This window comes from Cheilinus undulatus, linkage group 15 (genome assembly GCF_018320785.1).
Source record: "Cheilinus undulatus linkage group 15, ASM1832078v1, whole genome shotgun sequence".
Taxonomy (NCBI): Eukaryota; Metazoa; Chordata; class Actinopteri; order Labriformes; family Labridae; genus Cheilinus; species Cheilinus undulatus.
In genome coordinates this window covers 1,831,096-1,847,802 of record NC_054879.1, presented here as the reverse complement: position 1 = coordinate 1,847,802, position 16,707 = coordinate 1,831,096, and the positions used below count along the sequence as shown (strand labels likewise).

The following is a 16,707-nucleotide window of genomic DNA, read 5'->3' as shown; positions in this document are numbered from 1 at the left end:
ACAAGCCAACCAAGACAAAAGAAAGTGAGACGTTCGCTTCCACAGTTGAAGCTTCACAAACACAGTTCAGACGTATTTAGACTCAGGACAGAGAAACGTACACACAGTTAGACTAATAGTCTTCAAAACACACAAACAAAACAGGAAATACCTTTGGATGGGGGTGTTGTGGGCTTCTTTACTGGCACTGGTTTTTCTTCAGCCTTTGGCTCAACCTTGGCTGCAGGTTTGGCTTCAGGTTCTGCTTTTGGAGCGGGTGCAGGTTTAGGCTTTGGCTCTGGCTTCAGTTCAGGCTCTGCTTTAGGTTTTGGTTTAGGTTCGGGCTCAGGCTTAGCGGCAGGCGCCACTTTTTTGGGCTCAGCTGGTACCTGAGGCTTAGCCTCATCTTTGGATTGGCAACACAGACATTAGCTAATGTTAGCATGATGTTGTGCTAGCATTTAAGAGGTATCAGTTAAGAAAGAGTGAGAGGAAACACGACACAGAGACTGACTGACAAAGTCCATTACACATACCAATAATTACAGAATACAGATAAAGTGAGGGTGGATTAAAGAATGGACAGACATTAAGAGGTGAGAAGATTTTACAGCTATGAACACAATAAGCTGTGCCTGAGACTTTTACTAAGATATTAAAGAACAAACTGAGGTACCTTTCTTTGGCACTCCAGGCTTCTCAGCTGGCAGAGCGGGAGCAGCAGGCTTCTTAACCTCCTCTGGTTCTTGTAAGATACATTCAAACACAGAATAAACCAAAGGGTCAAAGAAAACAAGAAACAGACCTGAATCTGAACAGTAATAAGAACAGACCACACTGTTAAAGAAAATCTAACATTAAAGACAGAGTCATCAGTAAAGAAGGAAGATTTCAGTATGGAGATGTTAGCAGGAAGATGTCTCTACCTTTGGGAGGAGGAACCTTCTTTTCTGGGATTGAAACTACAGCAACCTTTTCCTCCACAGGCTTTTTGGCCTCTGGCACTTCAAAATTTCAAAAGTCAAGTTTAAAACATTCTAAGAAGGTTACAGACTGGCCAAACACACATGAGCTGTTAAAAAAGTATGACAAGGATGAAACGTGTTGGTACCTTTGGGTGGTGACGGCTCCTTCACAGCTGGTGTTGGCTTCTCTTTGGGCTTTTTCTCATCTTTAGGAACTTAAACACACCAATCGTGTTAGCATCAGAAGAGAGATGCTGTGCATTTGCAGGTGATGCAGGAAAGCGCAATAAGAGATAACAAAGCCAAAAGAAATGAAAATAAAAGCGACTAATTCACAAGTCTATTTGAGGCCAAATGAAGGACGTTGTATGAGGGCAAAGAAAAAATAAAGAAATAAGACACAACAGGACAAAAGGATTGAAGATTTTAGTTTTGCAAGGCTAAAGAGCAAGTTAGTGCATTTTTATGCAGAAGGCCAAGCGTCAGCAGGATTATGTGCTGATCTGCTGCTGTACCTTTGGTTGGGATTTCCTCCCTCACTTCAACTTTCTTCGTCTCGACTGTCTCCTCAACAGGGACCCTGGCAGCTGGTGGGAAAAATGAACACAACACAATCATGTTCACAGTCAGAAACATGTTAATGCAGCTTTTCTAATCTGTCTTGAGATTAAATATTAAATGCTGCCTATAAGAAATGAAAGGAAATCTCATGTTTCAGAAAATCTCTGAACCATTCAGACTCCCATACTTTGGTGGAATGGATCCTGTGTTAAACCTTAACTTTATACCAACAACATTTTGTTAAGCACAAATACTCCATGAAAAGAGGCTGAAAAAAAAATATAAAAGTTTATAATCAGTACACAGAAATCAGTGGACTTAGTAGGAGTGAAACACAAGGCAAAGAGGAAGAAAACCTTTATCCTGCAAACCCATGCATTAGAAGCAAGATATTAGCGTTTTAGAAGCGGGAGAGAGAAGACGCAATGATAAACTCAGAACGCTCAGGTTGAAGCAATCAAGAGGTTAAAGAGAGAGACCTGAAAGTTAAGGAGGTAAAGAGTGAGCCGTGGTTAGGAGAGGCTCATGAACACACAGCATCCTCTCTGCGTGTTACTCTGATCTGATACCTTTGATCGTGGACACCTGTTGTGTTACCGTCTCTTCTGTCCAGCTCTCATACTCCACTGAAGGTTTCAGAACAGCAAAGTGACAAAAGACAACAAACGTGAGGCAGAAAGTCTGTGCTCGCTGAAGGAAACTTGTGGCATCATTTTACAGTTTCACAAAGTCACTGTGTCGTCTCAGAAATTCTCTGGTTCACTTAATTATTTTAACGTCTCCATGAAACCACCACAAAGTGATCAGCACTACTACTAGAGACAAAAACATTATACCGTCAGACTCGAAGCTTTTCATAGCTACATAAAAACTACAAAGATCCACACAATAACAACAAAGACTGGCACAATAGCCAAACGATGTTGAATTATATTAGAGGAAAAAAAACAGTAAGAAAAAAAGACTAAATTCACAGAAATAGATGATAAATAACAGCAGTGATGGAAATGTCTGCAGGTAGACACTAAACCACATTCAAACATAAAAATGATAAAGACGTTCAGTCATATACGTACACTCTCAGTGGTTTGTTTAACCCATCAACAATAAAGACGCTAGAAACCATCAGGTCAGTCTAAACTTCCAGAACCAATTCTGCTGAGCTGACGACAGAGACTTTGACAGTAAAACGGCATTTGGATTGAAAGTTAGTTGCTGTTTGATGGAAGATGAAAGTTACAGATGGAAAAAAGAAGACACAAACCAAAGAAGAGCACAACGGGAAAAAAGAAAGTCTTCCAAATTAAATTCATAAGAGCAACAAAAAAGTGAAAAAGCAGCAAAAAATGATGAAATGATGACGTTATTAAGACAGGCAGATTTGGAAATGACCGTTTTAATTCACATACGGCGTTAATCTTTGGTTTTGGTGGTCTTCAATTTCATTAATAACAATTAATTATTAACAATTAATGATCTTTTTTTGCAGGACACATCGGGTAAGGAAGGCCTGACGGTAAAACGAGCGCACCTGTAAGCTAACTCTGACCTTACCAACGTTGTGGAGCTAGTGGGAAACTGGAGGCACGTACGGTGAGACGGCGAACTGACTGAACGGTTTAGGAATACATCTGATAAAATTAATAAATACGAACATTATTCCACAATCCATGTCCCCATGAGCAGACAGTTGTATTTTTGTGCGTCTAGTGAGCCATAATTTACTTACTTCTATGAAAATGTGGTAATATTCATCTCTAAAAACTGGCCGTATGTTCCATTATCAACACCACTACTAGTCTAAAACGCTTTCCTTGTCATCACAAAGTGGGATTCTGATTTAGAAAAAAAATCTGCATGTGAAACATTTAATAAATCTGGATTATTTGGGGTGCACATCAATTTTTGTTTTTTGGTGCACATTTGATTTCAGTCTGGATTAAAGCACAGTTTAATAAATGAGACCCGGATCTTTACTGCAGTCATATCAAAGCGTAAAAAATAAATAACTTGACAAGTTTACAGCTGACATCTTATCTCCTAACAGAAAACACAGCTTACTTTTGTTAAAGTTACAGATAAAATATAAAAGCAAACCTTGTTTTGAGTCGGTTTTTTTTCATTAGTTGTTTTCTGAAGCAGGAAATAGACTAAAATAGTGAATTACGTTTGGTGTGAAAATAATAGGGTTATCATTTAGGCTGTATCGCCCAGCCCTACTCTATTTCAGGAAAAAGGATTTGTGCCTAACAATTTCTCATTGCCATAACATTCACTCTTCAAATTTGGTTACTGTCCTTTTAAATATTTACATTTCTGTCAATGAAGATCTGAGTTCGAGATTCAATTATCCAACACAATTCTTAACAAATTTTATTGAGTTTTCTCATCTTTTTTGTGATTTATTAGATAATAAAAATACATCATGAGAGGGAAGATGGATGAGAATGTCTGGTTTTCCCAGATCTGCTCAGACGGATGTTGAGGATGTTGATGATGATGAAGCTGGGATGCAAACATCGATATACGGTATGTACTACCTCTCTGCTCCACCTCCACCTCTTCTTCATATTGATATGAATATTCAGCTGATTCTTGATGGAAACAAAAACAAGTTTGTTCCATCATTTAAAGAGTTTACAACAGAAGAGTGGACGAGTGTTGGTAGTGAATTTTTAAACATTTTTTAGTTGAAATTCAGTTTAAAATAGAATCTTTGTGGATGAAGGATGTGAGCATGTCAAGTACAAAAACAGTAAATAAATACCTCTCTGTTCAATCTCTTCTTCGTACTGATAGAACTCAGCAGATTCTTTAAAGACAAAAACATCTTTGTTAACTTTAAGGTTAAATTTGGTTAGATGTTATTTCTGAAGAATAGTTTCTTGAGGTTGTCTGGAGGTTTTGCTGTTGTCTGTGCGTTTTAGTAACTCAATCTGAGTGAAACCAGGAAGCGCTGCCTCTGATTCAGAACTTACCTTGAATTGCCACTGATGAAGGCACTTCAGGCCTCTGAACTGAGGAGTCTGGGATATCTACAGAATATGGAATAATGGTCTTTACCAAACTTGATTTCAAATAATCTGTCATACAGCAAGAGTTAAATATAAGTACTGGAATGAATTTTATATTAACAGATCAGTTAACTGTTAATCAAAGGAAGCTTACAGTTTAGAAAATCCTCCTTATCCAGGAAGGCCAGAAACAGCCAATCAGTGAAACACTGCCACAGCAGACAGCTACAGACAGCTAGCATGTCTGATACACTCATTTAACCTTTTTTAGATTATTGTTTTCAGCCTATATAAGACAGGACACCCGAAGAGAGGAGACAGAGGAGGACATGCACCAAACAACTCCAGGATCAGGATTTAAACCTGTGACCTGTTTGTTCAGGACTGGGCCCAAGTGAGCAAACCCAGCACCAAAACCTCTTTACACTTAAACCAAACAGAAACAGACAGCTGTGAAATTAATAATATAATATAAATGCTTCTTATGAATAGGGTGACCATATTTTCAAAGCTCCAAATAAAGGCGTTTTAATTTATTGTAAACCTGCAGCAACTAGCTCATGGGACAGGCCTGGACTATCAAATATCATCTGAGATCTACTAAACACTACCAACACCAGGAAACACTAAACACAAGGACTGCACTGGTGTGATGGAACGTTTCTGTTCATTGAGCCTTGCTGAAGTAGTTAAGAACAGTGCTACTTCCTGTCTCCACCCACTTGTGTCTGTGTCTCATTCTAATATGGGCCAGTATGTCAGGTTCAACCGTGGAAGACCGCAAACGGACGCTCGCCTTCATCACATGCGGGTACAGGAGAAATGTGGGAGGACGCTCATCTCCACGCACAGATCGGTGTTCATCAATCTGGACGTGGGCGTGTGATAGGCTGAAATCCCACACCAGCTCTGAGCTTGTGAACACTCGTTTTTAGCTCAATGTGGATTCGCTCTCCCACACTGATAGCTTTAAAAAGATATCTAAAATTACCCAAACCTCCGACAATCCCTGTGAACATCACTGCTTTAGAAATGATGAGCAGAGCGAGCTTTCAGCTAATTTCCTCATCATTTGTTATATGTGATAAATTAGTGATTCTCTATCAATTTAAAAAATAAACAGTAATTATTAAAGTAAAATACTGCTGCAGTGTTGAGCAGAAAAAGTTATTTGGGGTTGAAAAAAGATTGATGACTGATTTGTTTGGACAGAAAATTATTCAGATTAAATCTCTTTATAAATCTCATGAACAGTCAGAAGAGAGCAGTTTAAGCACTTTGAATGATCCTACACTAATAATACCTGAACACAGAGGTACTGCAGCCATTGTCTCTTCAGTTTTAGGCTTCTGCTCTTCTTTTAAGAGCCAAAACGTGCTTTTCTATCCCCATCCTACGGCCTGACCAAATGTAAAGAATATTATATACAAGTAATGTGTCCTGGATCTATAAATTCAATATTCCATCATCAGCAGAAGTTCGGCTGTCCAACATGGCTGTTAACCTCAGCGATGACTTCCTGTCTCTTCTTTAGGCTGAAAAACAACAAACATTAATTTCTGTTCCTTCTTTGACCCTCAGACTGAAACCATGATAAAGGGAGCTGGTATCTTTGCGGTTATTTACTTCCTGGTGGTAAACTCTGTGGGTGAGACCAGCTGAAACGTGAATATATAAGGGTGTGATTTGTAAATGATGATTTTCAGCCGCCACGTTTCTCACCACCCGCTCAGTCGTACGCTGTGATTGGCCAGAGACACATGTTTCATAAGGCAGAAGTGGACCTCGCTGTAAGAGGATTTCTGCTCTGGTTTCTACACGAGTCTGATGAATGAGGGGCACTGTGGGGAAAACTGCATATTTACAGCCTGGTACGCCTAAAAGGAAACCAGGCCTTTCCTTGAGCCTTTTGTAAAAAAATACATTCAGGATTTATCACGACTAGGATAAACTCTAGCTGTAAGACCGTGAACAGGAGGATTTCCTAAAATGTTTCAGATTTGTTAAAGTTATTGTTGAAGTTAAATACTTACCAAACGGCACCATTGCTAATTCAATTTCTGTGAAAAGGGGAAAAGTGAACAGCGTATTAAACACTCACAGAGACAAAAGCTGAAGCATAAAAGGTGCCGTCTGACTAGGGACTGTACCTTTGCCAGACAAATAAAGCTCAGCTGTGCTCTTAGCCTCTCCTCTGGGCTCCAACCTCACAATCACTGAGTACACGCCTACACGGGATTATTAATGAAGACGTTTAACACTCAAGTCATAAAAACAATGAGGAGAAAAAAATCTCTCTGTGACGGGAATTTGGGGCTCGATGGCACTCTACACACCTTCGTCTTCAATGGTCACGTTTCGGATAACCATGAAATGTCTTCGGCCCTCACTTCTGAAGTTGTACTTAGGGCTCTCTCTCAGTTCCCAGGTGTCTTTGTACCATGAAACGATAGCGTTGTCGAAGGACACCTCACACTCAAAGGTGGCCGACTGGCGCTCGTTGACTTCAACGTTGTGGATGCGTTTGGTGAAATGAATTTGTTCAGCTAAAACAGATAAGACGTGAATGGGTCAACGCATCAACACTGGGAATGTATGACAAAAATTAATGGTAGTCTTAACAACACAACACCCACATGGTTAGAAATGAGGGGCACGAGGAGGTTTATGGGATGTTAAGACTGGTTGTTCTGGTTTGAGTCAAGATGGACTTAGGAAGACAATGATGAAGATGAAGATGGCAGACATGGTTGAAAGATACTCCAGGGGAGATGACAGATGGGACGATGTTAAAACAGAGAAAGACAAATCCCAGAAGAAAAAGAAAAAAGAGGGTAAAACCCAGACCTCCAAAATTAGTTTGGAGTTTGATGGGGGGATTCCAAAGAGGTTAGTAAACGGGCAGAACATCCACCACGTCTAGAAGGTTGCAGGATTTTTCCCGGGTACAAACCTTCCACCCAGAGGTCGGCTGAGGATTCCAAGCGCTGGTACCTGCAGGTGTATCTGCCCTGGTCTTCAGGCTTCAGGTCTCTGATCAGAAGCTTCTGAACCTTGTGTTTGACTTCAGACGTGAACCTGCCCTTCATCTCTAACTCTTTGCCGTTTTTATACCACTGAGCCTCTACGTTAGGGATGGATAATTGACAAGAAAGAGTACACGACTGGCCTTCCTTACCCGATGTGTCCTGCAGATGCTTCTCAACCTCAGGCTCTGAAAGATAAAATAGCAGAAGAAAATACACGTCAGAAGAACAGAAACCTCACAAAACTAGAGGAAATCTTTGTACACTTAAAAATGGGCATAGTTACTAGACAGAGGAGTGACTTCTACTCAATTACCATATAGCATATACCATATAAGAAGCAGTTTTTGGTATTTCCTTGAAAAGGTTATATTAAGACTCTGACACTGTGTCAATTTTGTCGACTACAACTATGACTAAAAATGTTCCTCGACAGCCTTTTCATGATGAAAACTAGACTAAGACTAATAAAAATAGATCTATGAGGACTAAAACTGAGAAAAACTAAGCCTAGTTTTCTTTAAGATGACTAAAACTAGACTGAAATGTGATGTTGTTTTCATCAGACATCTAAAATCCATGATATTTCTCCACTGTGGGTAGATCTGTCAAAAAACAATACAGCTGTATCTATTCTGCCTCTCAGCTGTAGAAAGCAGGGACCCCAGGTTTGGCAGAGAACACACTACCATGATTTGGTACCAGATTTAGGCAAGAAAATAAATGCTTGGACTAAAAGTAAAGACTAAAATGTGAGGACTTTTATGGACTAAAGCTAGACTAAAACAAAAAAGGGTAGAAATGACTAAAATGTGACTAAAACTAAAATGCATTTCATTTAAAGACTAAAATTAAAAACAGCTGCCAAAATTAAGACTGGACAGACATGGCGGCTGCGGCCAGCAGAAAAAGCACTGAGGACACAGACTCAAATTCTGTTATCCAGTCATTGCTTCATTGTTACCATTTTATCTGGAACCTTTTCCCTTTCGTCCCTGGTTTATTTTCTTATTGGGATCATACTGGCAGGATTTTATGTTCTGTAACACTTAAATTACATTAAAGATACAACGGCATAACAAAGACTAGATGTAGTACTGACCCATGACGGTGAGCTTGGCGCTGGAGATGTGAGGCCCACAGACCACCCGGTAGTTGCCCTGGTCAGATGTCTGACACCTCTTGATTCTGAGCAGGTGGCGGTCGCCACTGATGCTGATGTCGTATTTGTCGTTGTTGTCCAGTTTCTGTGTTCCCTTGTACCATGACAGGGTGATCTCTGGGTAGTTAATCTTGACCTCACACTCAAACACAGCCTCTTTGTTGGTGAAGACGGACTGGTCAGAGATGTCCTTCACCACAGTGACAGGCTGCAGGAGAGGGGAGAGAATTAATTAGTGGGGATGCTGAGTAAGCATCCACACTACTGATATCTGCGTCGGCCATTTTGTTTATTATTATTATTCTTCCGCGCTGGCTATCTCCTCCTTCAACTTTGTCGTATCGACACCGGTTAAACTTCAAAAAATCCACTTTCTCTGCCATTTGACTGCTATGACTTCTCTCATTTCTAACTTTTATAATTTTTAAAATATTTAACTTTGTTTAACAATGTTAAACAGATGGCAAAATTTCACTAAATCTGCACTTTTTTCCACTGCTCATAACTTTGGCACTGCTTGGGCTATTTTCACTATTTTACTCTCATACTCTTCAGCTTCTGGTGCAGAGTTTTGCGAGCTATAATACCCTTTTCTACTATTTATACTTTTTGAACTATCATGCTTTTTGCTGATCAAACTTTTTCAAAATTTTGTCTCTCTCAGACGTTTTAGAGTGAGACTTAGAGTGATGACATCACCGCCAGACGATGGCTGGACTCTTCAAAACTAGAGGCAGCTCTGTGAACAAACTGCTCTCCTGGGAAAAATACTGGCTCCAGAGAAATAATTTTAACAGCAAAATGTAGCTACACGTCTCCTCTTACTCACAAAAAAAAGATTTGAGGTCAATAGGATTAACGAATTTTCACTTCCCACACATAAAAAACATATCATCGCGTTCCTCAACTTCTGCTGATTCTCACGATACCTTGGTTTTTTTGCTAGCTTTCACAACAACAGCTTAAATTGACTTTGTTTGAGTGCATGTTTTGGCCACTTAACTCAGTTTTCTGAGCACTTTTAACAGAAGCTGTCACAGGTGTTTCTAATTATGCTTTGATCTCAGCCTTGATTAAACAATGATGTCATGCAGGCTTTGATCCCCATAGCAACCGCGGAGCCCCTACAGACACACGGATTAGCTCCCCTCACATACATGTAGCTCCACATAGCTCCCATAGTTGCTCCTTTTCACCATTTTTGATGCCATTTCTCACCCATTGAAGCTACCTGTTGCAATCAAATACCACTTGCTTCAGCTTTTTTGCCCGTTTTTGCCACTGTATCCCATTTTTGCCACTTTTCACCATTTTTGATGCCTTTTGCCATTAAATACCACCTTTTCCAACTTTTGACCCCATTTCATTTTAAAGGCTACTTTGAGCTAATCTTATGCTACTTTCAGCTAACTTTAGGCTACTTTCAGCTAATCCTCTGCTATTTAAAGATTTCTTTTGCTACTTTCAGCTATTTTTAGGCTACTTTGAGCTGATCTTATGCTAATTTCAGCTATTTTAGGCTACTTTCAGCTAATCTTATGCTATTTTAAGCTGCCCTTACGCTACTTTCAGCTATTTTGGCTGACTTTCAGCTATTCTCATGCTACTTTGAGCTATATTAGACTACTTTTAGCTATTTTAGGCTACATTCAGCTAATCCTATGCTATTCAAAGCTATTCTAATGCTACTTTGAGCTTTTTTTGGCTACTTTGTGCTATTCTTATGCTATTTTCAGCTATTTTAGGCTACTTTCAGTAATTCTTTTGCTACTTTCAATTATTCTTAGACTACTTTGAAAAAAATCATTCTACTTTCAGCTATTTTTATGCTACTCGGAGCATTTTTAGGCTACTATCAGCCATTTTCAGGGTACTTTTAGCTATTTTCAGCTATTTAAAGCTATTTTTATGCTATTTTCAGCTATTTTAGGATACTTAAGCTATTACTACTCAACTTTCAGCTATTATTATGCTACTTTGAGCTATTTAGGCTACCTTCAGCTATTCCTATGCTACTTTGAGCTATTTTAGACCACTTTCAGGTAATTTTATGCTATTGTGAACTATTTTTAGGCTACTTTGAGCTATTTTAAGGCCACTTTCAGCTATTCTCATGCTACTTTCAGCTATTTTAGGCTACTTTCATCTAATTTTATGCTATTTTCAGCTATTTTTAAGCAACTTTGAGCTATTTTAGGCTACTTCAGCTATTCTTATGCTACTTTGAGCTATTTTAGACCACTTTCAGGTAATTTTATGCTATTGTAAACTATTTTAAGGCTACTTTGAGCTATTTTAAGGCCACTTTCAGCTTTCTCATGCTACTTTCAGCTATTTTAGGCTACTTTCATCTAATTTTATGCTACTTTGAGCTATTCTTAAGCTACTTTGAGCTATTTTAGGCTACTTCAGCTATTCTTATGCTACTTTTAGCTATTTTAGGTTACTTTCAGCTATCCTTTTGCTATTTCCAGCTTTTATAGGTGACTTTTAGCTATTCTTATCCTAGTTTGAGCTATTTTAGGCTACTTTAAGATACATTGATGCTATTTTCAGCTATTTTAGTCTACTTTGAGCTTTGCTTATGCTACTTTGAGCTATTTTTGGCTACCTTCAGCTAATCTTATGCTACTTTCAGCTATTTTTAGGCTACTTTCAGCCATTCTTATGCTACTTTCAGCTACTGTAGGCTACTTTGAGCTATTCTTATGCTACTTTGAGCTATTTTTGGCTATCTTCAGCTAATCTTATGCAATTTTCAGCTCTTTGTAGGCTACTTTGAGCTTTTCCTATGCTATTTTCAGCTATTTTAGGCTACTTTGAGCTATTCTTATGCTACTTTCAGCTATTATAGGCTACTTTGAGCTATTCTTATGCTATTTTCAGCTCTTTTTAGGCTACTTTGAGCTATTCTTATGCTATTTTCAGCTATTTTAGGCTACTTTGAGCTATTCTTATGCTACTTTCAGCTATTATAGGCTACTTTGAGCTATTCTTATGCTACTTTGAGCAAATTTTTTTCTTTTTCAGCGATTTTTAGCAGTTCTTCCACAGTTCAGCTCTCAGCATACCCACGCAATTTCAGCTGAAATTGCTATTTTGATCTAGTTGCATTTTCATAATCAATATATAATATTTAAGCTAGATTTTCCTGCAGACAGTGAACACATCCTGACCTCTGTGCGCTCCATCCTCTTCTGCAGGTCGGCCACCAGCCGGGCCATGTCCTCATCAGACTCTCTGTCACCACGTTCTAGTTCCTGTTGGCCACAACAACAACACCGTCAGCCCTTCTCCTGCAGAAAAACATTACACACCATGCATGAAGAAGAGCCTTACCGGTCTTCCACTTTCTTCAGCCTTCTCCTTCTTCAGCTGCTCGATGGCCTGCAGCAGGCCTCTGTAGTCCGTGATGCCGTACATGCGGGCGTATTTCTCGTACTCTTTGGGGTCCACGTTCCTCAATAGCTCTACGATGTCGATGTCCTTCTCCTCCTGTGGACTCTTCTGCTTCGATGGTGTCCTGATAATAAACAAGGTTGTGATGATCTGAGTGGATTAATCCTTTGGTTTCTGCTATAGAAGTTTACCGAAAGAGCCCAAACTGTCACACATTTTTTACTTTTTGAGGAGTCATTCAAAAAAACATGAACTCACTTCTTCAGTTTGGCTCTGAGGTCTCCCTCCAGCATCGACGCTTCTTTCTTCTCGTCCACATGCATGTCAGTGCTGCATTCGATCTCTCCGTGCTTGTTTGAGGCGACGCACCTGTACTGACCCGAGTCGGACTTGGTGACCTCTCTGATCTCCAGTTTGGCCTCCTGGCCCTTCTGCTCCATGGAAATCCTGCCACCGTGGGTGATCTGCCTCCACTTCCCCTTCATCCACTTCACACTGGGGATCGGATCTCCACCCACTTTGGCGATGAAGGTGGCGGTGCCCTCTGATGACGGCGAGGAGGAGGTTAGGACAAAGGTGGATCAGATATTCAACTTTTAAAGGGATACAGAAAGCTTAGGTCGTTTATGTTTTAAAGAGTGTGATTAAAGGAAGCTCTGTGCAAAATATCTTTTTTTGCATGTTATCAAATCCTTTCATAAATGTTGATCTTCACTTTTAAACACTTCAACACTGGCCCCCAGCTACACCAAAGCAGTATATCACTTCTGCAGAAACACTTCAACCTCTGAGCTCTGAGGAAATTGTACATTCTGATCATGTTTGACATTCTGTCTCATCAGAAACTATTTCCTCCTCCAGTTATTTCCTTAAAAATTAAGTCCTCCACAGAATCAGCCAGCGTTTTTAATCAGACCTTGAATGGTAGGAGTTAAAACCCTGAGCTTTAGTTAAAGGGCTTGTCTGTGTTAGGAGGATTCAGTCTGAAACTTCACCAAAAAAGGAAGTTGTTTAAATCTCATATCTATACTTTCATGTGCTTCACAGTTCATATCTGTGAAAAGTCCAGGTCTGAACAGATCTCCATGCCTGTATGCAGACACTGTCATAGTGCCATCTAGTGGTACAGTACAGCCAACCTTGAAGAGACTGATTCTGATAGCAGCGGTTGTTTTAGAGATTTATTTCACTGGAATGTTGATGAAAATAAGAAGAAGGCTGTTGATGAATATGAAGAGCCAGCGTCACCATTCTCAGGCATTCCTCGCCGTTTTAGTTAGTGTGCTCTGTGCTGTGTGATGTTTGACTCACTCTCGGTGACGTGCTGGGATTTGGGCTGCTCGATGAAGAACAGGTTGTCGAGTTTTTTGGCTGGAGCTGCAGCTGGAGCTTCAGCCGGAGCTGGAGCTGCTCCCGGTTTTTCTGCAACAACAGGGAAATGTTTTCTAAACACCTTAGAGCATGTTTTTGATTCATGCAGTCATCTCACAGTTAGAGAACCCCACGCCTGTATTTATATGCCCAGTTTTTACCTTTGATGGTGACTTTAGCTTTGCAGAACTCGCTGCCAGCCTCATTGCTGGCCTTGCACAGGTAATCTCCAGCGTCGTGTTTGGAGGCGGAGCTTATTTCCAGACAGGCTGTCCCATCAGAGAAGCTGATCCTGGTGCTGCCGCCAGACGCCAAGTCCTTCCTGTCCTTCATCCATGTGATCTTCAGAGGAGGAGAGCCACAGACGTGACATCTGAGACTCAGCTTGTCGCCCTCGTCCACGGTCAGAGGTTTGAGAGGGACATCGAACACCGGCGGCTTTTTTGCTTCTGTAGGACAGATGCATAGCATTTTCAGTATGTTTAAATGAACCGGGTTGAAGAAAGCAACTTCTGAAGTTACCAAGCCTCAGCTCTGATTTAAATCCTCCAGGACATGAGGATTTACAACTTTGTTTAGCCAAATTCTACAGCTGCATAAAGGCGTTTTTTATTTTTCTAATAAAAATATTACATATATTTTCATGTATGACTTTGCTGCTAATAAAGGCATCAGTATCTTTTTATTCTATCCTTACATTTTCTAAATGGCCCTGTTCTAATAATTTAACCACTTCTTACTCAGTCAAGATCCTGCTTGTTTCTGTCAGATTTGTATCATGTCTCCAAGACTAAAAGCACAAATAGCCTGATTTTTTAATACAGTCATGTGCTTAAATTTAGGCATGCAAGGCGTTAAGGATTCATCATGGGCCGGTCATGCCACAACCTGAGGTTGTGGGGGTGGGGTTGGTCCACCCTACAGGTGTGGACTTTTCCCATGCGACTGATAATATGCAAGGACATCCAGAGCATGACTGGCATTGTGTAAATCCTCCTGCCCGGTGATGCAACCAGGCGACTGACTCGCCACATCTACGTCTTACTGCAGCCTCAACTAAACATGCCTGAAAGTTCTACAAAGTACTGCATGTTTAAAATAGACCAAGCATATAAAAAATATAAATACACCTAATAACATATCCTGTTTTCTCCAAGTCAAAACCTGAAGCCATTTAGGATTAAACTAAAGGTGCATTGGTTAATATCTTAAATGTGTTGTCTGCCCAGGCAGTAATAAATAAATCAAAAGTTTAAGCAAAAAGAGACAAACTATAAGGCATCCTCTGCTGTCTTATAAAGGTGTAATTTCTATCTGATTATTTACTTTGCACTGAATCCTGTATTCTGATTGGTTCATATGTGTTTAAGAAGACATTTTTATGTATTTTCCAGAAAACCTTCCACCGAGTCTTTAAAGCATCAACTGTTTAAGCCCTACAGTCTGACATCATGATTACTATCAGCCTCTGGTTGTGATGAGTCGTCGTGTCGTGCGATCAGATCCACCTGAGATCCCCACGCTGAAGTCACAGGAGGCTCGTCCCGCCTCGTTTGAAGCCTGACAGGAGTACCTGCCGCTGTCAGCCACCTGGCTGCTCCTAATACACAGCACGGCCACGTTACTCTTAAAGCTGACGTCGTATTTGTTGGAGCTGTGGATCTCCGTGTTCTCTTTGAACCAGCTCACTGACATGGGCTGAGAGCCCGACACGCGGCCCTCGATCTTCACCAGTTTACCCTCCACATCTTCGATGTTCTCTGAGGGCTTTTTAGTGAAAATGGGAGGGTTTTTACGCTCTGAAAGGAAGAGAGTGACGTCAAAGGTAAGTGACACAAAGAAACGCCCTCACTGAGGCTCGGGGTTAAAGAAGAGAGGGTCACATGACCTGGGTGCGACCGGGGTTAAATACCTTTGACCGTGATGTCAGAGGAACACGAGTCCTTCCCCATGTCGTTAGAAATGTGACAGAAGTACCTGCCCGTGTCGCCTTTATCTGCCTTCAGGATGGTCAGGTGAGGCGTGTTATCCACACAGCTCATCCTGTAATTCCCCCCAGAGCGGATATCTTTATGATCTTTGGACCATGTGACTTTAATAGGGGCAGAGCCAGTCATGTGACACTCAAGCTCAATGCTGTCACCCACTGTCACTTCCTGTGATACCAGCTTCCTGTCAAAGACTGGGGGGTATCGTGGTTCTGTGGAGTCCACGATGGAGCAAGAGGATGAAGAAGAGGAAGAAGAGGAGGAGGATGAAACATTTAGATAATAAAATCTGACAAACTCTGATTACAACAGTTACGTCTCATTCCTCAATCAAAAGATCCCTCAGAACATCTCAGCATGTTTTCATTATTAAAAGAAGAGAAAAGTTTCCCAACCCTGGAGTCAGGACCACAAACACAAGCTCAGGAAATCACATTCAAACTTCTCCGCCCCTCCCAAGTTCATTACAGACCTTGCAGAGTGAGTTTGGCCCTGCAGGAGGCGGAGCCCACGCTGTTGGTGGCGACACACGTGTACTCTCCAGAGTGCCTCATTTCTCCCTGGCTGATCTGCAGCGCAGCCGTGTTGTCATCGTAAGTCATGGAGAACTCATCTCCCTCTCTCACAGGCTCGCCATCTTTCAACCAAGACACCTCGATGGGCGAGGAGCCGGCAACGCGGCACTCAAACCTGACGGGCTGACCCTGCGTCTGCTGCAGGCTGGTGATCTTCTTAGGGAAGGACGGAGGAGTTTTAGCCTCTGGAGGGAGGAGGGAGAGACAGGGTGGTGAGTGAAGGAATCAGGATTAAGAGATATTTAGTCCAACTTCAACCTTAATTCCTCTACTACAGTGGTCTTTCAGTCACTTACTGTTCTCAAACACAGCTCATTAGTCAACGTTTATCATCACTGTCAAAGCTACTTAAATACAAATTTAGTAGTCCATAAAAGGAAGACTTCACATTCAAGCATGCTGCCTTTATTTATTTAACACTATTATGTTGCTTGTATGTTGTATAAAGACAAAGTAAAGCTCTGAATGCTGGAGAAAATTAAAAGTTAAATTCACACGTTGGCTGCCATTGAAGTGCAAAGCACTCTGGGTAGTGGTGTGATAATTCTTGCCCTATCTCCATTTATTCCTGTGTTTGTTTAACAGTGCTGGAATCATATCCTCATCATATCATTGAACACATTAATTCTGTTCATTCTTCATCATTGTGATCAAATACAGAGAAGCT

At 40.7% G+C, this 16,707-nt stretch overlaps 1 protein-coding gene across 7 annotated transcripts in view; it reads right to left on the bottom strand.

Annotated features, from left to right (window-relative positions):
• ttn.2 (titin, tandem duplicate 2) overlaps window positions 1-16,707 on the bottom strand; it is a 268,791-nt gene that overhangs the window by 147,838 nt on the left and 104,246 nt on the right. For 3 of the 7 annotated variants that reach the window (XM_041807290.1, XM_041807295.1, XM_041807296.1), the window contains 19 exons: window positions 15,938-16,225; window positions 15,390-15,677; window positions 14,986-15,276; window positions 13,639-13,926; window positions 13,418-13,528; window positions 12,365-12,650; window positions 12,047-12,230; window positions 11,884-11,967; window positions 8,648-8,915; window positions 7,698-7,733; window positions 6,553-6,579; window positions 4,484-4,540; window positions 4,273-4,317; window positions 2,075-2,131; window positions 1,460-1,531; window positions 1,091-1,159; window positions 906-983; window positions 656-724; window positions 152-385 (listed from right to left, as the gene is read on the bottom strand). In XM_041807290.1, the coding sequence (XP_041663224.1) occupies window positions 152-385; window positions 656-724; window positions 906-983; window positions 1,091-1,159; window positions 1,460-1,531; window positions 2,075-2,131; window positions 4,273-4,317; window positions 4,484-4,540; window positions 6,553-6,579; window positions 7,698-7,733; window positions 8,648-8,915; window positions 11,884-11,967; window positions 12,047-12,230; window positions 12,365-12,650; window positions 13,418-13,528; window positions 13,639-13,926; window positions 14,986-15,276; window positions 15,390-15,677; window positions 15,938-16,225 (2,832 nt within the window). The remainder of the gene's footprint in view (window positions 1-151; window positions 386-655; window positions 725-905; window positions 984-1,090; window positions 1,160-1,459; window positions 1,532-2,074; window positions 2,132-4,272; window positions 4,318-4,483; window positions 4,541-6,552; window positions 6,580-7,697; window positions 7,734-8,647; window positions 8,916-11,883; window positions 11,968-12,046; window positions 12,231-12,364; window positions 12,651-13,417; window positions 13,529-13,638; window positions 13,927-14,985; window positions 15,277-15,389; window positions 15,678-15,937; window positions 16,226-16,707) is intronic. The other 4 variants (XM_041807291.1, XM_041807292.1, XM_041807294.1 and 1 more) reach the window with 4 other exon arrangements.